This window comes from Centroberyx gerrardi, chromosome 19 (assembly GCF_048128805.1).
Source record: "Centroberyx gerrardi isolate f3 chromosome 19, fCenGer3.hap1.cur.20231027, whole genome shotgun sequence".
NCBI lineage: Eukaryota > Metazoa > Chordata > Actinopteri > Beryciformes > Berycidae > Centroberyx > Centroberyx gerrardi.
Genome location: NC_136015.1, coordinates 22,675,887 through 22,701,249, shown reverse-complemented (window position 1 = coordinate 22,701,249; position 25,363 = coordinate 22,675,887). Strand labels below are relative to the sequence as shown.

Below are 25,363 nucleotides of genomic sequence, written 5' to 3'. Positions count from 1 at the left end.
GCATATAGCCATATAATTGTGTGGTTGTGTTACAGATATATATGTGTGGTTACCGTCAGATACTGGGTGGTTACAGATATATATCTGTGTGGTTACAGATCGCTGATTGCCCATTTAAACCGTAGCATGAGTTTAATACCTACGTTAGCTATCTTCTTAATTTTTCAGCATCATGTACTACCTACTAGACAGAAATACATTCGCCAAAGAGTTGGATAATTCATATGCTTTAATGGAAAAGGAGCTAAAGAAAACAATTAAAGCGCAGCAGTATGCATCAACATGGATCGATGCAGGTACTTTGAAATGAGAGAAGGTGGCGATAGCTTGTAAAAGATTCAGGGGCCGACACACTTACGACGCAATTGCAACAGAGCTAGAGGACATTTTTTCCCAATATGGACTGACCAACAATAAAGTGACTGCATGTGTGACGGACAATGGAAGTAACTTTGTGAAGGCGTTGAAGGAGCATCAACAGCAGCAAGTAAACTCTGAGTCTGACGAGGAGGAGGAGGTCGAGGATGATGGCAAGGTGACCTTTACAGACCTCCACAGTGTGCTCACCACCGATAATGATGCCCAAGACAGTCCATGTGCACTGCCTCCCCACCATAGATGCGCAGCCCATACACTTAGTCTAATTGCGAACAATGAAGTTAATAAATGGCTGGCATCTAATCCAGAATCGCGGTCTGTGTATCATAGTGCTACAGGCAAATGTTCAGCACTGTGGACGAAGGCCAGCCGCTCCACAGTTGCATCAGAGTGCCTGGAACAGGTCAGTGATAGAAAGCTGATTGTCCCCACAGTAACACGGTGGAACTCATTCCATGACGCCTATGCACGGATCATAGAAATGCTGCAATGCTCCAGTGAAACATGGCCTATCGCAAATGACCGCTGGACTGCCTGACATTATTGTGGGAGCAATCAAAGGTCGATTTGCCGCAACTCAACTCCAAGGATGCGTTGTTGGCCGCTGTCTCGCTGCCCAAGTTCAAGCTGCGCTGGGTAAGAGACGAAGCCAGAAGAGACCACATTAAGCTCCTGCTCACTACGGAGTGCCGCTCCCTTACACAAGAGCCTGCAGCCCCGATGCCCGATCCTCAACTCGCTGCTGCCGCCTCCAGCGAGGATGACTTTTTTTCCTTTGATATACAGCCTGATGCCACCACTGACTCCAGTGCGCCCATGTCCATGGAAACAGAGGTGATGGATTATCTCAAATCTGCCCCTACGATGGAAAGCCTGCACCAGTTTCCAAGAATTAAAAAAATCGCACTCCGCTCTAACGCCCCAACACCATCCAGCGCACCAGTCGAAAGACTCTTCAGTCTCGGGAGTCTTGTGCTCACCCCAAAACGAAACTGTCTCGGTGATGGACGCTTTCAGTGGCTTCTCCTGATACGCTTTAACAGGTACTTTAGTGGTATGGAATAGGCTCCAGAGCCCTAAGTATAGGTCTAGGCTAAGTGCCTTCAATAGTTTTATTTATCAGCCTTTGTTTGGCTATAGGTTTCCTCGGTTGTATATTTAGCCTTTGTTTGGCTATAGGTTTCCTCTGTTTAGCCTGTGTTTTTTATTTTTTTTTTATTTTTAGGCTATGCTTAGCCTACATATTAATATAGGCCGGGGGTCAGCAATTAGGTTCAACCATGGGCCAGTTTTTTCATGATTTTTCATTGGGGGGCCGTTACCCGGTGCAGTGTAAACGCAGGACTATATGTTTTTTTATTTATTTATTTTAATTAATTTAAGAATGAAATAGATTTATAACAGTGTTAAGGACTGTATCTGAGGGGGAATAAATGGCATCAATACACCATGTCTGTTTGACTGCCAACCATTTGTGTTTGTGAAGAACAAATCTGTTATTGTTATATAGGCTAAAGTTGTGGAATTAAAACAGTTGTTAGAATTCACACATTAAACTTTAATTTCTAGTAGGTTTAATTTCAGCACCATGCACTGTTCAAATAGCAGCCATAGTTTTATGGTGTGGGGGATAAATGTATAGATGTAACAAGGATATATTGCAATAATTGGGATTTACAGGAGCCTTGTGTTTATTTTGTTATCTACAATAGATTTGTGAAAAAAATATGTAAAAGATTTGATGTAAACTATTAAAGTCAAAACTTTCATCAGGGGGCCAAATATTTTTTCTGCAGGGCCGAATTTGGCCCACGGGCCGCTATTTACCTACCACTGATATAGGCTATGCGTGTGTTTAATAGCCTAAGTTCTTGGTGAAGTCTCCATGTGGGACTGAAATGGGCCATATTTCGTAATGATGAGTCATTTGTTGTTTGTGTTGGTCCCATGCTCTTTTTCTTATTGCTATTTCAGGGCAGGATATAGGCCTAGCTCGTAAAATATTGGTTTGCAAAATAGTCACTCATTCTGGTTTACTTCAGTCTCTGTCTCTGTCTCTCAGGTGTCCACATTCTCCAGAGGATGTATGGCTGTGAATGGAATGATGAGACTGGAGAAGTTAATGGTTATGATCAGTATGGTTATGATGGAGAAGACTTCATAGTATTTGACCTGAAGACACTGACATGGATCGCTCCAGTACCAGAGGCTGTCACCACCAAACACAAGTGGGATAATGACAAAGCTAGATTAGCCCAAAAGAAGAACTTCTTGTCCCAGATTTGCATTGAACAGCTGAAGAAGTATGAGGGCTATGGGAATAGCACTCTGCAGAGAACAGGTAGAGTCACATGACCTGATGTAGTTTCATAGACACAACAATGTTCATCTGTCTCTTCTGTTTCTAATGTACAGAAACATTACAGTGAATATGAACCAACATATAGAGACACACTGTACATATAACTAATGTTTTTTGAATTTACACACATCTGTTCTTTGTCTTTCTCTCTCTCTCTCTCTCTCTCTCTCTCTCTCTCCCCCCTCTCTCTTTTTCTTTTTTCTCTCTCTTTCCCTCTCTCTTCCTTTCTGTACCTCTCTCTCCTCCTCTCTCTCTCTTTGTCTCCATCTCCTCCTTTCCCTCCCTCTCTCTCCCTCCCCCGTTTCTGTCTTTCTATCTGTCTCTATCTCTCTCTCCCTCCCCTTCTCTTCCCTCTCTCTGTTCCTCTTTCTTTCTCTCTCCCCCCTCTCTCCTTGTCTCCCCCCCGCCCTCTCTCACGATTTCTCTGTCTTGCTCCCCTTCTCTCTCCCTCTCCCCAACGTCCCGCTCTTTCTCTTTTCCTGTCCCCCTCTCTGCCTATCTCCCACTCTCTCTCTTACTTCCTCCATCCCTCCCTCCCCGCCCCTTTCTCTCTCTCTCTCTCTCTCTCTCTCTCTCTCTCTCTCTCTCTCTCTCTTTCTCTCTCTTTCTCACCCCCCACCCTCTCTCTCCAGTGCTTCCCTCTGTGTCTCTCCTCCAGAAGTCTCCCTCCTCTCCAGTCAGATGCCATGCTACAGGTTTCTACCCTGACAGATTCATGTTGTTCTGGAGGAGAGATGGAGAGGAGCTTCATGAGCTCATGGACCACGGAGAGATCCTCCCCAACCACGATGGAACCTTCCAGACGAGCGTTCAGCTGAATGTTTCATCAGTCAAACCTGAAGACTGGGGGAAGTACGAGTGTGTTTTTCAGCTCTCTGGTGTCAAGGAGGACATTGTCACCAAACTGGACCCAGCAGAGATCAAGACCAACCGGGGTAAAAGCTTGGATATGCTTCTTTAGAACTGTTTCTGAGAACCGCCCGAAACAAACTTCTGAAAGCCCTGAACCTTCATGGTTTTTCAGAACAAAAGGATATGTAGGAGGAGCTGCAGGCTGTCCGTCAAACAAGGGGGAGGGGTAGTAAACAGGAACTAGTCATAGGTCAGAGGTGAAAGCATGTGCTTCCTGTTGTCTGTTCAAAGAAATGGCAGCAGGCTTGTTTACCATGTCACAGGTTTATTTGTGGCGCTCCGCCACAATATCAGCACAAGCCACAAAATCAAAAGTTGGTCAGTATATAGAAATTGATCTAAAGCGATCTGTAACGCTGCACGTCACGTTATGCTCTCTGTCGCACCAGAGACTGAACTCACCAGTGCTCACACAGCTGCTGCTTGTAAACTCACCACACACACACACACACACACACACACACACAATTTCCCATTTGGCAGACGCTTTTATCCAAAGCGACGTACATATGAGATTTCTATGATCATTCAATAATTTTTATAATAACGGCACCTATAGCGTTTCTATAATAATTATGTCATTTCTTTAATAATTGGCACCTACAGTGCTTCTATAATCAATCAGTCATTTCTATAATAAAAGCCGCCTATAAGTTTTTATAATCAATCAGTAATTTCTATAATAATTACCAAAAAAAAAGCCAAAGGAGCCATCGTTACGCACAGCCATTATGCACTGGCACCGCTATATATTGTGAGCCATAATGGCCTGATTGATCACACCAGTAGGTCTGATTTATGATTGCATTATTCTTATTCCCACATTACTGTACGATATGGTGAAAATATGGAAATCTATTTACTATTACTATACTATTACTATTTTACTCTTACTAGAAATCACACTTGCAGAAAAAGGATGTTAATGCACACATCTATAAATATTTAACTCTGTTGAGACCTAATAGGCTACTATGGTGCGCTTAAGGCTCAAAGTAAAATGTTGCACAAATTCCCTCTTTCATATTATCCTGCTCTTTGCTGCTCTTATCCTCTCTTTTAGCTATATCACACTCACCTCAACTGACTCAGAAAGTGTACATATACTTGCTTGGAGGTAGGCACATTCTCATGGCATTCTCCTAATCAATCTCTCTCTCTCTCTCTCTCTCTCTCTCTCTCTCTCTCTGTGTGTGTGTGTGTGTCTCATATATGACATATATGGACATATGGATAGAATTCTTTGGGGAAACAATAAGACTTGTATGATGGGGTTTGCACCTGTTTGTTTTTTTGTTTTTTTTTCATTTTCATACCTCCTTGTGTAAAATATCACCAGGCAAAAATGCATTCCAAAAATATCCCCCCTCTCACAAATCGCACCCTGCCGCCGCCTATGGCGTTTCTAATATCATTCAGTCATTTCCTATAATGACTGCGCCTACAGTGTTTTTATAAAAACTCAGTCTTCACTCCTATAGTAACTGCTATAGTGTTTTTCTCCTGGACCGTGCCGCCGCTGTAAGACAAAATTCTCGGGGGAAACACTAGATAAACACCCCAGCCTGCTGTCTCCCCCCAGGAGGTAAAAGCTTGGTCTACACCGCCTACACGGCAGCTTACCGGAAATTGTTTAGTGGAGAAGCTACAGGCAGAAATTTGCAGCTCCCTCCAGTCCCAGCCCTTCACACCTCTTTACATCTGGCCAATCGCTGCAGAGGGGGGCGGCATGTGGAGAGTCACATTTCCGAACTGCATCGCATCGTTTCTCTCCTTGTTGTGGTTTTGTTGTCATTTTAGTTTCTGTCATCCAGTTCAGTTTGGTTTTTGTCAGTCATATTGATACTGTTTTTTTGCTTCTTTTGAGATCAGAAGTTTCCATGAGAAGCTTTTGTCAGTGTTATATATCCAAATGAACAGATGAAATTAAACTTTTGTAAAGATTGTATATATGGTATCTATTGCAAGTTCCAGCCTATGTTTCTATGCACTGTATGGTGTTCCAACCAGACAGTTTTAACTCCGTGAGAATATTGAAGGCAACCAAACATGCCGGTCGGTTCACTAAAATACATTAGGTGTCTCTCTTTGTCTGTTTGTCCGATTCACATGACATGACTCTATACTTAAAATATTAAATGGAAAAAACAGACATAATCTGATCCATCCAGTGTTATGTGACAAAGTCTGAATGCTCTGTTTTGATTCCATGTTCTCCTTCAGGGATCAATACTGCTCTTGTCATTGGAGTCGTTGCAGGACTGCTGCTCCTCCTGGCAATCTGCATCGCTGGAGTCTTCATCTGGAGAAGGAACAATAATGGTGAGGGACGAAGAGTTTTCTACTCCACTAGCATAGGATTTAGCACACATGCTTGTGGCAGTGCTAATGTTATTGTTCCATAACTTCATATATATTTTATGTGTGGTGCTTCTGTTAATGCAAAGTCCTTAAAATGTAAATATTATCATAACAAATACATTTAATTGACATATCTAGAAATAGTGATGCACATACATGTAACATAATTTTGTGTTTCCTTTCATTAATCTTTATTTGTAATCTGTCATTGAGTAATAATGTAACCTCTTGTCTGTATTTCAGGGTTCAAACCTGCTAACAGTAAGTTTTCCTTTGATTGTTTTTTTGGCATCTGCTGTACTGTAATGTGTAATATTTGGATCTGTTGCTTGCATTGTTTGTACTTAAAAGACAAGGCAGAGGACCAGGCATTAGTAATCAATCACTAATCTCTCATGTCAAGATCTGTTTCTTACTTTATTACTGTTCATTTCAAATTAAATTATTTTACTTTGTCGTCTTTTTGTAGCTGCGGAGACTTCGTCCAGTGAAGTTGTACCTCCTAGCTGATCACAGTGAGTACTTCATCATGTAAACTATTCTGTGCAGATGTGCATTACTGCTGTACTGGCATAATACTCACAGATATGTAAGCAGGTGCTCTATTGTAGCATTTCACCTTGTCTGTCTGTTAATCTGTCTTGACAGGCGACCAGTGGAGATAAGAAGAGGACAGTGAACTCCAATAAGTTACTGAGGCATCAAGATAAATTGTAGCATTTGTTTCTAATTTGCAACAAAAGTGCACATTAACAAAACTTGTTTTATTGAATATTGAGATTTAAAGTCATAGGATCTGTCAGAAAGTTGTGGGAAAAATCAAATTGGTCAAATGTGCGTTGATTTACTTGCCAAAGAAGAACATTTCTGGTTGTTTCTTGGTTCATTTTTCTGTATTTGTGCTTTGCGCTCCATACTGTATTGTTGCTACTATTACAGTAAATGCAGGTTGTTTTTTCTTAACTGAGTGACAGTCAGAACTGGCAGCAGCATCACTGTACAGGTAAATCCTCCTCTGTAGGAGTAACAACATCAGCAGAGTACTGATGCTGCTGTACAGCTGTTTCTGCAGAGCTTTTGTGGAGAGGGATTACTACAGCAGCTACCAGAGACCAAACACATGATGAGAGAACAAACAGAGAGGGCACTTCCTTTACCATGCTGACAGACACAGCATTTTTGTTTGTCAATTCATTAACATTATTTTGTGTGTTTGTGTGTGTGTGTTTGTGTGTGTGTTTGTGTGTGTGTATGTAGGGGGAGATTTTGAAGGAGGTTAAGGAGTATGGTTCCCCTTGTTCAACTTTACATTGTTGAATGAATAAAATGTTTCTGAAAACCTAATTAAGAGTTGTTCCTCTGCTTATTGCATCTGAGGTTCGCCTTGGTGTGTGGAATGTCCGAACCACGTTGGAGGCCTCAAAGACGGAACAAGTGGGGATAAGTGAATGTCACTGGACTTACTTTATGATGGATCCACCATCCTCCATTCAGGTCACAAACACCCACACACATGGTGTAGCCATCATTCTCTCAAAGGAGAAAGACAAAACCTTGCTGGAATGGGAACCAGTGAGAGAGAGGTTGATCAGAGTACATCTCAGTTCAAAGTACTGCAAACTAACCATCCTGCAGTGCTGTGCACCAACAAATGAGGCTGAAGAGGACAAAGACAACTGGTACGAACTCCAAAGTACCCCAACACAACATGCTTCAGATAACTGGAGACTTGAGAGCCACAGTGGGCTCTGACAGTACCAACTACCAGAGAGCAATGGGCACCCAGGGGTGCAAAGAAAGAAACAACAATGGAGAACACCTGATTGACTTGAGCATGAACAACAACCTTGTCATAAGCAGAACCATTTTCCCACATAAGGACATCCATAAACTCAGGTGGAAGTCACACACAAACGAAAGTTTGTTGCTGTCATAAACTAAGTCACATTATTTTTCAAAAAAGGTAAAAGCAAAAATGCCCTAAAGCTACGCAATATAATGGAGATGTACAGTATGAAGACATTTAGCCCCTGGTATGTACGAGAACTTCCGGTCAGTCATCTGTTATTACAGGGTGGTTTTAGTTGATGGGACGGCGGGATATTTCAAAAGTCAATGATGGTTTTATTGTCCCCACCACTAAAGATTTTCTGTTGTCCAGGAAGAAAACGTAATGAGATTTTTAACCCTATATAAAAATAGCCTACAATAACATAAAATCTTTGTCATTTCTTGGCATTAATTGTCAAATGTCGATAGATATTTGAGATAGAGATAGTCAAGAATGAACAACATAATGGGTTCTCCATGTCGTGGCCACGACATAATGACCTCGTTCCCATGCCTTAAGTCGCTTCCACAACATAAGGATCTAGTTCCATGAGATAGTAAGAAAAGTCATGGGATTTTGATATAAAAATACAATAAAATAAAATCTTTGTGTTGTTTTTTTTTGGCATGAATTGTCAAATAGGTGTATGGTATGATAGTTAGATTGAGCTAAAAAATGCAGTGTGATTTTGTGCGTGATACCACCTCTTTACTAAAGCGTTTTCAAAATAAGTTAGGGTTTTCTAAGTCTTCTAGTGTCTCCATCGCTTAGTTTCACTTTCAAATAACAATCTCAGCTCTTCAATTCCGCCTAGTAACCCATGACGTAACTGTCTTTTCTGAATTTCTATTGGCTAGAAACTTTGGGCCGCTGACTGAGGCTGTCAGGCTGACAGTGTAACGATCTGCGGACCGGATGCAAAGTTTCAATACTTTGGCCTTTTCATTATGTTTTTTTTAGCAGAGGATCTATGGATCACACTGTCGGTCGGTCGCTCTGCTCACCACTTGCTGTAAAGTGGGTGAAAGTGCGCCGCAGGGAGTTAGACTGCAGACTCTCGATCGGGAGACAACAGTTTGATTCCTGGCAGAGACGCTTCAACAAAATGCAACGTCGCGGGGCTGTTGGACTCTTTGTATTGTTAAATGTAGGCTACTCCTTTATCAAAACAAGATGAGGGAGTTTATTTTTTTGCTCCTCTACTGTCACGTTGCTTCTCCACGTAAGATCACATTTAAAATCTTTCTTACGTAGACTAGTTATAACTGCAATTTGATTTAGGCTGATTTAAGCTGCATTATATTCACATCTGGCTTTGTTAAGTTTAGAGTTGGTTAATTAATAATTGTCAGTACTTAATCATCACATTCTTTTACCTTCTTTTAACCATTTACAAAATTAATGAAGGCTTATAGTGTCATAGTCATTGAAATTCTCCGTTGTGCTCAGGGAATTAAGAACCAATCATAAATTGTTAATATAAAAATTGATTTGACAAAACCTGAGTTCCTTACGTTAACTGTTTCTCCCACAGTGACTCACTCCCTGAGGTATTTCTACACTGCATCCTCTCAAGTCCCAAACTTCCCAGAGTTTGTGGCTGTTGGGATGTTTGATGAAATTCCAGTAATTCACTATGACAGCAACACCAAGAGAGCAGAACCCAAACAGGACTGGATGAACAAGGAAGATGATCCAAAGTACTGGGAGATGAGTACTGGGTACTTTGTGGTCTCCCAGCAGCAATTCAAAGTCAACATTGATATTGCAAAGCAGCGCTTTAACCAAACTGGAGGTTTGTTTATGTTTCACTTTATTCTGGTAAAATGTTTTTCATCCTGGTTTGTTGTAAAGTAGCAGAGTGATGTAGCTTCCATCACACACACACACACACACACACACACACACACACACACACACACACACATATCACAGCCTTCACCAGCCTTCTGTTTTATTCACACAGATTCAACAGTTTGATATTGAGGGTTTTACTCATTCACACACCTGACTGAAACACACAGTCAGACTCAACACACACATTACTAAGACTGAGACTACTGGATTCTAGTCTGCTGCACTGATACAGTGTTTCTGTCCATCCCATAATAACCAACAGAGATTATTAACAGTTTATCTCCACTATATTCGATTAGAATAACTCTACTGAACTGCCCACAGTGAGTCGCTTCATAATAACTCTACTGTAGAAACCTGTTTATCACAACAGTTTCACAACACACAGCTGATAGAATAACATTACTGCCTGGTTTCTCAAACTGGAGCAGGACTGTAAACTGGACACAGGCTGCTTCTGCTGGGTCCCATATGACAGTTAGCAGTATGTTTTAATAAACCTGCTGACAGGACAATATGTTAAATTTCTCATCCAGGTCACAGTTTGGAAAAGTTTAACACCCAACTCTACCCAACTCTACCCATAATAAATACTGTATACAGTAGAACTACAGATTAGATGATAATAACTCTACTGCGCGGCCCACAGTGTGTTGGTCCATCCCATAATAAATCTCCAGCAGTAGAAACACATTAGATGATAATAACTCTACTGACCATAGTGTGTTGGTCCATCCCAGTAGGCGGCACCAAGTCAACATCTGCAGGTGGAAATAGTTGTTGATTGTATGGAATGATTGATGTTTCTGTGGATGTGATATCAGCCACTGCTAGTTGACTGTGCTAGGATCTCGTTCTGGTTTACTTCAGCCTCTGTCTCTCTCTCAGGTGTCCACATTGTCCAGTTGATGTATGGCTGTGAATGGGATGATGAGACTGGAGAATATAATTGTTATCATCAGTATGGTTATGATGGAGAAGACTTCATTGCATTTGACCTCAAGACAATGACATGGATCGCTCCAACACCACAGGCTGTCATCACCAAACACAAGTGGGGCAGAGATAGAGCTTATAATGAGTATTGGAACAACTACCTCACCAAGGAGTGCATTGATTTCCTGAAGAAGTATGTGGACTATGGGAAGAGCACTCTGCAGAGAACAGGTAGAGTCACATGACCTGATGTAGTTTCATGGACACAACAATGTTCATATGCCTCTTCTGTTTCTAATGTACAGAAACATTACAGTGAATATGAACCAACATATAGAGACCCACTGTTCATATAACTGTAATGATTTTTGAATTTACACACTTTTTGTATTTCTGTCCCCCCTGAGCTCTCTCTCTCTCTCTCTTTCTCCCCTCCCCCTCTCTCTCTCTCTCCAGTGCTTCCCTCGGTGTCTCTCCTCCAGAAGACTCCCTCCTCTCCAGTCAGCTGCCACGCTACAGGTTTCTACCCTGACAGAGGCATGTTGTTCTGGAGGAGAGATGGAGAGGAGGTTCAGGACCTCATGGACCAGGGAGAGATCCTCCCCAACCACGATGGAACCTTCCAGACGAGCGTTCAGCTGAACGTTTCATCAGTCAAACCTGAAGAGTGGGGGAAGTACGAGTGTGTGTTTCAGCTCTCTGGTGTCAAGGACAAGTTGGTCACCAAACTGGACCGAACAAAAATTAAGACCAACCGGGGTAAGACTGCGATCAGAGCTGATGGAGGTGGAGAGACACATTTAGTTTACTTCTTACACCTGACATACAATTCATGAGTTTTGTTTCTGTTGTACTGGACTGGACCGTTTCTCTCCTTGATGTGGTTTTGTTGTCATTTTAGTTTCTGTCATCCAGTTCACTTTGGTTTTTGTTTGTTTCTTTTGAGATCAGAAGTTTTCATCATTCACCCAAATGAACAGATGAAATTAAACTTTAAAAAAACATTTTATATAATAATAATAATGATAATGATAATGATAATGATAATGATAATAATAATCTTTATTTATATAGCATTTTTCGAAAGACAGTTACAAAGTGAGGCAAAAACTGCATAAAAACATAAAATAAGGTAAAACAGATATAAAAAAATAATAAGCAAAGATCCTAAACAGACTTAAAACAGGAGAATAACATGGTGACATAAAAGCAGAACAGACTACAACAAGACTAAGTCTAAGAGCCCTGCGACATTTTCGTTCGCGGGGCTGTTCGAGGTCCTCAGACTGTGCTCTGGCTGATACAGGCTTAAAAGATCTCTAATATAACTAGGGGCTAAACCACACTGAGCCTTAAAAGTCAACAGCAAGATCTTAAAATCAATTCTATATTTAACAGGCAACCAATCAAGAGAGGCTAAGAGAGAGGTAATGTGGGCACATTTCTTGGTGTTTGTTAAGAGTCTGGCAGCTGCATTTTGGACCAAAATGCATGTATGGTATCTGTTGCCAAGTTCCAACCTATATTTTCTCATGTAGTTTCTATGTACTGTATGGTGTTCCCTGATAGCAACATAGTGTATTCCTCCTTGGGGGTAAATTTGGGCTCAGTCTCATTTACCATACCACCATTTGGGCAACCAGACAGTTTTTGACTCCATGAGAGTATTGAAGGCAACCAAACGTGCCGGTTGTTTCACTAAAACACATCAGGTATCTATGGAAAGAGATTGGACTCAACTATTGACAAATTCTCTTCTTCCTTGCAATATTCTCAAATGTAAAATTGGCTTGTGAAGTATTGAATCTGCATTTGTGGATCAAGTGGTACGCGTACATTCAGTGACACAAGTTTGAGACTTCCCTCTTTTATTTTTAGCCCCGCAACAGTAGGGGCTCTATGGATCGCACTGTCGCTCGCTCTGTTCACCACTTTATGGGTCCCGTGGGTGAAAGTGTGCCACAGGGAGTTAGACTGCAGACTCTCAATCGGGAGACCAGAGTTCGATTCCCGGCAGGAAGGAACATTCAATGTCGCGGGGCTGTTAGACTCTTAGTCTTGTTTTCATTTTGAGACTATCCATTCCTGCTCGATCCACACAAATAGCTACTGATCCCACACAAATGTGGCTACTTCCTGTGTGCGCCCAGAGCAAGCAAGCCAGCTAGCGCTAGGTGGCAGTCTCCTGCTTCTGCACAGCAGTGGCTCGTTCATAGCGCGCATAGAGCAAAACCACAGCAGGACAACTGGTACTAACTGACCCTCTCACCTCGGTCTAGCAAAGACAGTGAAACCACAGCCCCATTACAGATAATTAATTTAAGACAATACAATTCTGATGGCAAAAATTATTACTGAAGGCAAAACACACGTGATGTTTCTATTATACACAAATTTGTCAATAGTTTTGAGTCCAATCTCTCTTCATATCTCTCTTGTTTGTCCGATTCACATGACCTCCTCTCTATACTTAAAATATTAAATGGACCAAATAGACATAACCTGATCCATCCAGTGTTCTGTGACAAAGTCTGAATGCTCTGTTTTGGTTCCATGTTCTCCTTCAGGGATCAATACTGCTCTTGTCATTGGAGTTGTTGCAGGACTGCTGCTCCTCCTGGCAATCTGCATCGCTGGAGTCTTCATCTGGAGAAGGAACAATAATGGTGAGGGACGAAGAGTTTCTAACTTATCATAAAGCCATTGTGATCCATTAAGATTTAGCATACATTCTTGTGACAGTGTTCATGTTATTGTTCCATAACTTCGTGTATATTTTATGTTTGGTACTTCTGTTAATTCAAAGTCCATAAAATGTCAATTGTATCTTAATAAATAAATTTAATTGACAAATCTAGTAATAGTGATGCACATACATGTAACATAATTTTGTGTTTCCTTCATAAATCTTAATTTGTAATCTGTCATTGAGTAATAATGTAACATCTTGTCTGTATTTCAGGGTTCAAACCTGCTAACAGTAAGTTTTTCTTTTAATTGTTTTTTGGCATCTACTGTACTGTAATGTGTAATATTTGGATCTGTTGCTTGCATGGTTTGGCAGAAGGCCAGGCATTAGTAATCAATCACTAATCTCTCATGTCCAATTCTGTTTCTTACAATATTGCTGTTCATTTCAAATTGAATTATTTTACTTTGTCGACTTTTTGTAGCTTCGGAGACTTCGTCTACTGAATGTGTACCTCCTAACACATCGCAGTGAGTACTTCATCATGTGAGAACACAGTGAGTATGTTAAAGATTAAATAAAAATAAAAATGTAAACTATTCTGCGCAGATGTTCATTCAACCAAAGGTACATAATTGATGTGCATAACTGCTGTACTGGCATAATACTCACAGATATATAAGCAGATATTCTATCTTTACTAAATCATCAATTCCCTTGAGACGAAAACACAATTTAGAGTTGTAATTCACATCCATCTGCTGGTGAGGATTCAAAAAGTCATTCTGATAAAATATTTTCTCACTCAGTGTTGCAGTATAATTACAGAAAACAGTTGGCGTTGAGCTTTTATCCTTATTCTTATGTACAAAAAAAAGACTACATCACTCTATATATTTTGGTAACATTTAGATATTAATATCCCATGCAATATGAAAGCAAATAGACTGCACAGTATGAACAATAATAAGTTCAATATTTCACCTTGTCTGTTAATCTGTCTTGACAGGCGACCAGTGGAGATAAGAACTCCAGTAAATTACAGAGGCATCAAGATACGTTGCAGCAGTTGTTTCCAATCTGCAACAAAAGTGCACATTAACAAAACTTGTTAAGATTTTAAGTCGTAGGATCTGTCAGAAAGTTGTGGCACAAATCAAATTGTTAAAATGTGCGTTGATTTACTTGCCAAAGAAGAATATTTCTGGTTGTTTCTTGGTTCATTTTTCTGCATTTGTGCTTCACCCCTGCCTCCATACTGTATTGTTGCTACTATTAAATGCAGGTTGTTTTTTCTTAACTGAGTGACAGTCAGAACTGGCAGCAGCATCACTGTACAGGTAAATCCTCCTCTGTAGGAGTAACAACATCAGCAGAGTACTGATGCTGCTGTACAGCTGTTTCTGCAGAGCTTTAGTGGAGAGGGATTACTACAGCAGCTACCAGAGACCAAACACATGATGAGAGAACAAGCACAGATCCTGTACAGGCCCACGGCACGTGTGTCCAATTCATTTCAATTCAATGCGATGAACCTAAGCATTGCCACACGTTTATCGGTTAAATAACCTATTCCACTAATGTTACTTCAAGGTAATAATGTTACCGACCGTTAAAGTTTGTATGGCAGCAGAAGACGTGTTATTACCGTTTACAAATCCCGTTACTAACACATGCAAGTTGTGGAATTTGAAGTTTCACTTTAGTTTTCACAATGGGAGACTCTGTTGGATGGTCATGGCTAGAAGGTATCCACATTTTGTTGAGCAGACGTGTCTCTCGTGAGAGTTGGTCTGTGTCGCTCTCTGTAGTAGAACAGGGTAGCTGTCTGACGTTGATGTCGCTGTAGGCGATCGCACGGAATATCATAATAAAAAGCTTAGAGGCGCTCTGATTAGGTGAAAAAAATGAAAAAGCCTTTATTGACTACATGGCTGAACACTGATTAAAAATTTAAAAAGTAAAGTAAGCATCTATCTTCGGATCTTGGATCTTCGGACGGATCTTATATTTGTTTATTGCCCTTTCCGAAGAGCAGCTGTCATAGGCTACATGTTTGTCCATTGAAAACACAGAAGAACCCACACAACGCTCTTTCTCTTATTAGCAAGGGTGGAAATATTTTGCTGAAGTATTGTACTTAAATATACATTTGATCACATCCATACACATTTTGTGGCTCTCCATAAACATCAGAAACTGGACAATCGGCCAATTGTGGATCCATTCACAGTGAACGATCAGTCAGCAAAGAGAAAAGTGTGAAAAAATGTTAAATTCCAATAAACTTCAGAAACTGTGGGCGCTGTCTGCCATTTTTGTGGTTACCGTACTAGTAACCTAGCAACAGTCACCTCCTTGCAGTCAACAGAGCACCAGTGCCGACGAGAGTTTGACAAAATGCGGATACCTTCTAGCCATGACCCTGTTGGATTGAGTACAAAGCTGCTGGTCTGTGCATCGCCCGCCTGACCGCCTGACTGACTGACTGACTGACTGACTGACTGACTGACTGACCGACTGACCTGAATCTGCCTGGTGAAGCCCTCAGCTGCACCATGGGAAAAAAAGAAAGAGGACACTTCCTTTACGATGCTGACAGCCACAGCATTTTTGTCTGTGAATTCATGAACAATATCTTGTGTGTTTGAGTTTATAATTAGCCATGAAGGTTAGGGTTACAATAAATTACGTTATTTTTTTCTGGTGAGTTTAAAAAGCACACAAAATTTGTTTGACTTTGGTTCAACACAGTTCTCAGATGCTGCTGTGGCTAAGTGCTCTGTCATTGTAAGGCCATTCGAATCTGTAATGGTGTGAAAATGATCTTCAATATGTGCAACTTTTTGAATGGGTATTAGAGCAAGATGTTTTCATTTTTTGTTTTCATTTTTTTGTTGTTTTTTAAGTAGGCTAAGTTTTCTATTTGGTGAACTGGATTCTGCTCTTCATTAGGAAATTACAGCAGTCAGGTGTCATGTGTAGATGTTTTAATAAATAATGCTGAAATTGATTTAAAATCCAGTGTTGTAAACTGTTCATTTGCTAGAACAATGTTACACACTTTCTGTTAGAGAACATTTTTCTGGAGCTGCTTTTAGCTTTTCTTTTATTGCTTCTTTTGCGTGGCTTTTATTTATTTTCCTTGTTCCTTTGGATCTGCTCTGTTCTACCTCATTCCAGTTTGAATTGTTATGAGTGTGTGTGTGAAAGAGAGTGTGTGTGTGAGTGAGAGACAGAGAGAGAGAGAGGGTGTCTGTGTGTGTGTAGGGGGAGATTTTAGATTTGGAGGAAGCTAGGCTATGGCACCCCCCTTAGTGCAACTTGTACAAAATAGGGTTTGATGAATGAATAAAATGTTTCTGAAAACCTAATTCAGAGTTGTTTTTCTGCTTATTTCTGTGTTGTGTATTTGGGGATCATAGTTGTTTTATAACCTAACAAGGATTGTTAAAACACTGACCCAGTGCCTTGGCTTTGTGTGGTTGGACTATCCTTTTTGTTGTAATAAGAAAAATTATCTGTGACATCCAAATATATAGCTAATAGTAAAGAAAAATCTACCTAGGCCTATACATTAAACAGCTTGGTGTTCCCTGCTTTCTCCTATCGACTTTGATTTGCTAAATTGGTTTCCACTCTGTTGCCATGTCATCCTCCAGAAAAGTGAAAATGAGATCAATATTATTTTTACAGACCCTATCATCAAAACAACGGAATCTTAATGTCCTACAAATTAAGACACCACTGATCATGGAGCTTACATTTTATTCTGTAGGCTATTGGTTAAAAATTATGTGAATCTATACCATTGCTGTCTTCATCTTAATCTATTCCAGCTTGTTGTTGGCTTGCTCTTTGGTGTCGGGTCGTAATGTAACGACCAGCTTGTTACCTTAGGCTAACGTTAGCTAGTTTACGCTAAAACCCAAGCTGTGAAGCTTAACAACACTTTACAACATAGTTTATGCAAATTTACGGACCTCCCTCATCTCTGTCACGCTCTGTTTGGGCAGGAAAATGTCAGTTACCGTTACAACTTGGTTCAGACCAGACTGGCAAAAAGTAAGGCTTTTACTCTGAAATGGAGGTCCGTCCTGTCTGGAAGTGAGAGCCCGTCCTGCTCACGCCTCCACAGTTCTACTTTTCTGGGTTGACTAACAGCAAAAAGTAAAAATGCAGCCACAAGAGGGCAGCAGTGCGCCATTTCATGGAGTCATTGAGATAAAAGTGGGCTAAAATTATAAATTTACACACTATCATGTGGTGTGCACTCCTGTCCTCCTCTGGCAGAAAATATTATGTTATACTACTAAGCTCTACCACTTTTTTTCTCCTTTGCTATCTCAATTATATTAACGACTACTGATCAAGCTAACATGTAGCATATTATACTGTAGTGTGCCCGCTAACTGTTATCGTTGTTGGTGCACTTACTGCTGTTCCTGCTGGATGCAATATTATTTTCAGCCACCAGAGGGCAGCATTGCGCCACTTCATGGAGCAGTAGTGCACGTCTGCCCTCTTGTGGCTGAAAACAGTATTACACGACTGAACCACTACTGCACTGCTGCTACCTGTTAACCTGTTAGCTTTATCACCAAGTCAATATATTGAATATTGAGATAGCAGAGGGGGGGAATGATAAAACTTGGCAAAGACATCTCTGGCAAACTTATTTTCACCTGTTTTTAAGTCTTTATATTGAGATAAAGGCGGAATAAAATTAGAATCCACACCTGCACTATCATGTAGTGTACTGCACTCCTGTTCTCTTCTGACTGAGTTCTACTAGCCTACTAAGTTCTACATTTTTTTTCTCCTTTGCTATCTATAATTGCTAACTATTGATTACTATTGATCAAGCTAACATGTAGCATTTTATACTGTAGTGAAGTGCCTGCTAGCTGTTGCATTGAACAAGTTACTGCCGTTGGTGCATTTATTTCTGTTCCTGCTGGATGTAATTGTGACTACCAGAGGGCAGCAGAGCGCCACTTCATGGAGCAGTAGTGCTGCCCTCTTGTGGCTGAAAACAGTATTACATCTAACAGGGACTGAACCACTACTGCACTGCTACTAACCTGTTAGCTTTCTAAGTCAATATATTGAGATAACAGAGGGGGGAAATGGTCAAACTTAGAAAAACGATTTCTGGCAAGCTTTTTTCACCTTTTCTTGAGTCATTATATTGAGATAAAGGCGGGGTAAAATTAGAAATCCACACCTTGTACTAGTGTAGTGCACTCCTGCCTACTTGTGGCTGAGTTGTAGCCTACTACTAAGTTTTAAAAAATAATTATCCTTTGCTATCTCAATATATTTACTATTGATCACTATTGATCACTGTAGTGAAATGTCCGCTAGCTGTTGTATTGAACAAGTGATCAGTTTTCTATGAACCTCATTAAGTTACATTAATTCACCCCTTAATTCATGCAAAATCCCCTTAAAATTAATTAATGTTTATGTAATGGAAAAATGAAGGACATTTCAGGGATAAAATTAAGGGGTTTGGTTTCGTAGTCATTGGTGCACTTACTGCTGGATGTAATATTATTTTCAGCCACCAGAGGGCAGCAGTGCGCCACTTCATGGTGCAGCAGTACTCTTCTGCCCTCTTGTGGCTGAAAACAGTATTACACATGGACTGGACTACTGCAGTGCTACCTGCTAACCTGTTAGCTTTTTCACTAAGTCAATATATTGAGATAACAGAGGGGGGGAATGGTAAAAGTTATAAAAACGATCTCTGGCAAACTTATTCTGACTTTTTCTTGAATCATTACATTTAAGATAAAGACTAATAGTGTGCTTGGGGACTGAGAGGTCCCGGGTTCACGCCTGTTCCCTGCTGGTTGTCATATTATTTTCAGCCACAAGAGGGCAGGAGTTCACCGCTGCTCCCTGTTCAATAGGCCTGAACCCTCCCGTGTATCAAGAGCATTCACCTTCAGTTTATCGAGCAGTAGTGCACTCCTGCCCTCTGGTGGCTGAAAATAATATCACATTCAACAGGGATTACCTCCCATCTTCACGTGAACCCAGAGGATCCCAAAACATTAACACTTCTGTTAAACCGGAAACAGGAAAACTAATTTCAGAACTTAGAAAAGGATGCTGCCGATTTTGTTATGCTTCTCTCCAGATGCGTTCCTAGAATAACCAGAAAATAAGACTTCCTGTTTGGGCGTTTAGCCTTCAAAATAAAAGAGCGCAAGTTTGAACGTGTAGAATGTTTTTGATTATCAAGGTTGTAGGCTATATATTACACTTTACAGCAGCCAGACTGAAGTGGACACTGTACAGTTCACCTTTCATTGTTACTGCACAAGATGCCAAAACACTGTAGCCTACTTTCACAACACACTAACATTTAGGCCCAAAATCATGGCAGGCCCTCAAAGTTTGCCATACCGCAAAACTGTAACATTTGTAACTGTCATTGGTAATCAACAAAATATATATTTAATTAATTAAATAAATATATATTTTTGGCAGAAGCTTGTAAATTAGTTTAGCTTGTAATAAAATCATTTTAAACTCTTATTTCATTCGTATAATGTTCATGCTGTACATTATCCCTTACATAAGATTTCCTTGATGAGTTTAGTTAGTGACTGGCTGGTTGATAGATGCTACAAGTTGTGTGTAATTGACTTCCATAAGCCACCAACATGAACCAATATGGTACTAGTTGGTTAATGCAAACAGTTTATTGAGAGATCTTGGTTAGACATGTAACATGTTTTTCTGAAAGTTCTGAAACTTTTCTCTTTTGTCTTTTAACCACTGACAAAGAGGCTGTAAAAGTTTTAATGATTGAATTTGGTGTAGGCTACTTTATTCAGTGGAATGTAAATAAAGGGACAAGCAGAAGGAAATGGAGCTCCAACGGGCTCAACTAGAACTTCCGGTTTGTAATGACGTCTCTGTGTGTTTTGCAACACTGAAATTGAAACCGCAGAGCATCTGTTTTTTACTTGTCAATTTACAAAAGTCTTCTTGGATAGATTACATGATTAGATGTCTTCCAAATATAGGCTAGTAATAAAGTATGTTATTTTCAAGCAGAAAAACTTTATATAAAATGTATATTTGAATATTTATTTGAATATAATTTTTTAAAGATCCCTCCAAAGTTTGTTGCTTTCATAAAATCAATCACATTATTTTTCAAGTCTGAAAAAAAGTTAAAAGCAAAAATGACCTATAGCTATGCAATATAATGAAGAAGATATATGATAAGACATTTAGCTTACTTTATGTCAGACTTTGGTCTGTTTAAATTTTATTTTTATAAATATATTTATTTTGCATGTGTTGTGAGTTCTTATACATGCAATTAGAAAAAAAAATAGAACTTCTGTTTAGTCATCTGTTACAGAAACTTGGCAGGGTGGTTTTATTTGATAGGAAGGGAGGGATTGTTCAAAAATCTATGATGCTTTTATTGGTTGTAATTTATAGGCTAAACTTACTGGTACACCATGAAGTCACCACTACAGAGAGAGGGGGTGGGGAGGTGGGGGACTAAAGAAGTCACTGCCACAAAACATCGTCAGTTTTCCAGGAAGTAAAAGTAGCTAATGAGATATTTATTGTGTGATACCACATCTTTGCCTAATCCTCTACTGTGAACACATTTACGACTGAGAGACAAAACAAAATTGTAAAATCTGTCATTATGTGTGTGAAGTAATGCGTTTTCAAAATCATTTGGTGTTTTTATAGGTGTTTCCCTCGCCTAGTTCCACTTACAAAGAACAACCTCAGCTCTTCAATTCAGCCTAGTAACCCATGACGTAATAGTCTTTTCTGAATTTCTATTGGCTAGAATTGGATCCTCGACTGGGAAGCTGACTGTAACGATCTGCAAGTTTCAATCAGCAGACTATTTTATTCATTCATTATCTTCAACTGTAGGCTACTTCTTTATCAAAACAAGATGAAGGAGTTTATTTTGTTGCTCCTCTTCTGTCACGTTGCATCTCCAGGTAAGATCACATTTAAAATCTTTCCTTTGAACATGAAGTTGTTATAAGTGCAGTTTGATTTAGGTACTGTGTAGGCTGATGTCACATTAAGCTGCATTATATTCACATCTGGCTTTGTTGAATTTAGTGTTGGTTAAGTCGTGAATAAGTTTGTTTTAATCTTATTGTTAAGTTAAATGGAGAATGGATGTGAATATATATTAGAATAGATATTTTCTACTGTAGCCTGTTGATTCTTTAATAGATTATCACACTCTTGACTCACATAACTCATATCATAATATTATTTCGAAAAAGGCTTAATTCGTTCCCCTACATATATGTATTTTTTAGAGTTATTTTGACATTGTTTGTCATATAAATAACGAAAAATGCAAAATCATGAATGGCAAGACCTCTGAGAGGATGTAGCAAAACGGACTGGCTACGGAAGACTGATTTGAGGCACTTAGGGCACTCTAGAGCAGTGGTTCTCAACGTGGGGTCCGGGGACCGCCAGGGGTCCTTGAGGGGGTTCCAGGGGGTCCACAGCAAACTGATGAATTGTTAAACTTCACCATTACTTCATTCACTTGAAGTTAACACAGTTAGAATGTAGAAGAATGACTATTTTGGTCATAGTTTCACTCTTATCTCTCTACCTACAATACAGATAGTCATGGAATTCTGGACAAAATCATATCTAACAATAAAAATATTCTCAGATTTGGGTCGGAGAGGCATCATATGAAAAACGTTGAGAATCACTGCTCTAGAGACACACTTTGAATGTTTTTTTTATGTTTTTAAACTCTATTGTACATGCTGGACAGTAAACACACACACATACAGCAGTACCTCCAATTCTGTGAATTGTGTATGTTTATTTCAAACTCCCTGTTACAAACAAAATGAATTTCCACATTTGTGGACAACAAAGGCATTCTATTCTATTCTATTGAAAATCTCCTCAGATGGCTCCATTACTCTCTCTGGCTCACTTTATCCAGTGGGAATGTAAATAAGGCAACAAGTGGAGCTTCACCAGGCTCCACTTCCTTCCTTTACTACAATGTTTGTAATGAATTCTTGAGGCTTAGATTGAATTTGAACTTTAATAATTGCGTGTTGTGCAACACTGAAATTGACACTGCAGAGCATCTGTTTTCTATGGAGTCCTGGAAGTTTCGTTTTGTTTCTTTATTCACACATATACAAATTTAAAAGAGGATACAATATATAATTTGCAAGTGAATGTGAAGGAGAATTGCCTAAAAACCCTCCAGGGGCTTGAAAAGTGGCATTCTCCAGGCAGCATATTACAAAAAATAATTACAGCAATGTAAAATACACAATTTGAATGCATTTATAAACTAGAAGGGCACTCGGAGAGCGCAGACCTCCGCCAAGGTTCGTGCCATTATTGCTCGCTCGTGAGTCGGATCCGGACCTGCTCCAAAATTCAATGGGCTCCTCCTTGGCCCATGCTACACCCCTCCACGAAGTTTCATGAAAATTGGGCCAGTAGTTTTTCCGCAATCCTGCTAACAGACAAACAAACAAACAAACAGACAAACAAACGGCACCGAAAACATAACCTCCTTGGCGGAGGTAATAAGTTTAGACATAGTAAAAAACGGAGACATAGTTCAGCATAGTACGTGACAACAATGCATCCCATAACACCCATCTATTACACAAGTATAAAGAATCAGTCATAGTCATAAGACACACACACACACACACACACACACACACACACACACAAACACACCAAGAATACTCATTTATAATACATGCAAATATACACAAACACTATTAACAGACTAAGAGTAGACACTCATGTGATATGGTTTAGAGTTTTCATAAGACAAGAAAGATAAAGAAGAATATACACATAAATAATGACCAAAAAAATAAAAATAAATAAAAAATAAAAAAAACAAGCCATATTCATAATAGGCCTTTGGACTTGTATGACAAGGAAAATATTGGTTGGACCCAGCTTATATAGGCAGCCCATATGGAAAATATTGGTTAGTTAGGAGAAGTGATTTCAGGGCTCTTTTGAACTGCTGTGAAGACAAATTCAAAAAATGTAATGGCAGAGAATTCCATATTTTGGACCCTCGGTAGAATATACTACTGAGATTGGGAAGTACGGGAATAAGGAGACAAAGGCTACGTGTGGAATAATTATGGAATTGATAATTGTATGCAAATATGTCATGAAAAAAAGGGGGAAGGGTTCTTTTTAAGGAACTATGAACAAATAAACCAATCTGGAGATGGTTCACTTGATAAACGCTGAGGACACCTAAATGAAGAAATAGAGGCTGAGAGGAATGTCTTTGATGTACACAACTTATTATTCTTAGAGCTTGTTTCTGGAGATGGTATATAGGCTCAAGTTTGGTCTGATGAGTACTAGCCCAAGCTATGTTACAATAATTAATATACGGATAAACCATAGAATAATATAACATAGTGGCTACCTCAGTGCTGATAAGTGGTGGGTTTTGCCTAGTATACCAATACTCTTGGCCATTTTCGTAGTTATGGCCATGATATGAGGTTTCCAAGTAAGGATTTATCAAGCAGAACGCCAAGGAATCGTGTAGAACGACGGAGGTGAAATGCTGTTTTTGTTGTTTTTCTTTAACTCGTGGGAACGTGGTGTATGTCATGGTCACAACTTACTAACGCATGGGAACGAGATAATAAATTAGACAAACCGATTGACTGATCACACATGAGCAGGTCTAATTTATGCACTGCTATGTGCATTATTGTTATACTGTCATACTGATTTGGTGACATTATGTGAACCTATTTACTCGCACTAGAATAAAGATGAACGAAGGTGAACTTGTAAGAGCTTTCCCAGCATTCAGGAATGAAATGGTGAAGTTGTTCCAGACAGGACGTCAGATTTGTAAAATGGTCTTTACACATTTTTTAGGGGTCCAAGCACGTTTTTGTACGGATTATTATTATGCCGCTTCTTCTTCTTCTGCCTTAAAAGTATCTGGATCTCAGAAACCGTAAGAGCTACAGCAACCAAACTTGGCAGGTCCAAAGTTTCAGCCGCTACTCAGGCAACAAAAATCATGTCAATTGGCCTCATGGTGGAGCTATAACAAGCAACTTTATGTTTTGGCCTATAACTCCTGAACCATACATCATAGAAACAAAATTCCATTTTCCCTGGATTCTTTGGCTCATTCCGCATCCATATAGGCCACGCCCATTTCCATCTGACTTGATTTTCCGCTGATTTTCCAAAACTGTTTTTTTTACTACTACTACTACAAATTTTGTCCAATCTTCACCAAATTTGGTACACAGTAGGCCTAGATCTGGACTGTCCTGCATAAAAGTTATCGCACAGTTTTTTGATATTCCATACCGTTTTGATATAATTGGCTTCCAAAGTTTGGTCAAATGTTGTGGGCGGGGTCTATTTTACAAAAATTGCCATAACTCAGGAACACATTGTGCTCTCTCAACCAAATTTGGTACACTTGTGCAGGTATTAACTCTGAGCCAATATGCAAAATTTGTTGTCATTTCACCTATAGGGGGTGCTATAGCAACATTTCAATTTTTAAATGGCCTTCAGTCGGTCACTGTAGAAACAAAATGATTTGCCTTTATTGCTGGATTCCTTGGGTCAAGCCGCATCTATCCATATAGGACACTCCCATTTCAGCCCACAAGGGTTTCCGCCATTTTGAATTTGGTCAAAAACACATTTTTCGCTACCTCTTTTACAAACTTGATCCAATCTTCAGCTTCTCTGGACTGTCACAAAAGTTAATGAGCAGTTTTTTGATATTCCATAAAGTTTACTATTATTACTGTATTAAACAGCGCCTCCCTCTTGCCCCTCCTCTCTGTCTCTCTCTCCTTTCTGCTCTCCATGCCTCCATGGTGCTGACAAGGCGCACACTGATCCCACATGCATTAATTGTCAAATAGGTGTATGGTATGATAGTTGGAATGAGCTAAAAGTTGAAGCTTGCCTAATCCTCCTACTGTGAGCATATTTACGACTGAGA

At 39.7% G+C, this 25,363-nt stretch overlaps 1 protein-coding gene across 1 annotated transcript in view; it reads left to right on the top strand.

The window, feature by feature from the left end:
- Positions 1 to 25,363, top strand: part of LOC139908637 (uncharacterized) — a 37,757-nt gene that overhangs the window by 4,386 nt on the left and 8,008 nt on the right. Inside the window, exons 3-14 of the mRNA XM_078290513.1 lie at positions 2,441 to 2,719; positions 3,373 to 3,675; positions 5,876 to 5,974; positions 6,257 to 6,274; positions 6,483 to 6,520; positions 8,937 to 9,066; positions 9,379 to 9,639; positions 10,590 to 10,868; positions 11,094 to 11,396; positions 13,205 to 13,303; positions 13,600 to 13,617; positions 13,811 to 13,883. Of these exons, the coding sequence (XP_078146639.1) occupies positions 2,441 to 2,719; positions 3,373 to 3,675; positions 5,876 to 5,974; positions 6,257 to 6,274; positions 6,483 to 6,520; positions 8,937 to 9,066; positions 9,379 to 9,639; positions 10,590 to 10,868; positions 11,094 to 11,396; positions 13,205 to 13,303; positions 13,600 to 13,617; positions 13,811 to 13,860 (1,877 nt within the window). The 3' untranslated portion in view covers positions 13,861 to 13,883. The remainder of the gene's footprint in view (positions 1 to 2,440; positions 2,720 to 3,372; positions 3,676 to 5,875; positions 5,975 to 6,256; positions 6,275 to 6,482; positions 6,521 to 8,936; positions 9,067 to 9,378; positions 9,640 to 10,589; positions 10,869 to 11,093; positions 11,397 to 13,204; positions 13,304 to 13,599; positions 13,618 to 13,810; positions 13,884 to 25,363) is intronic.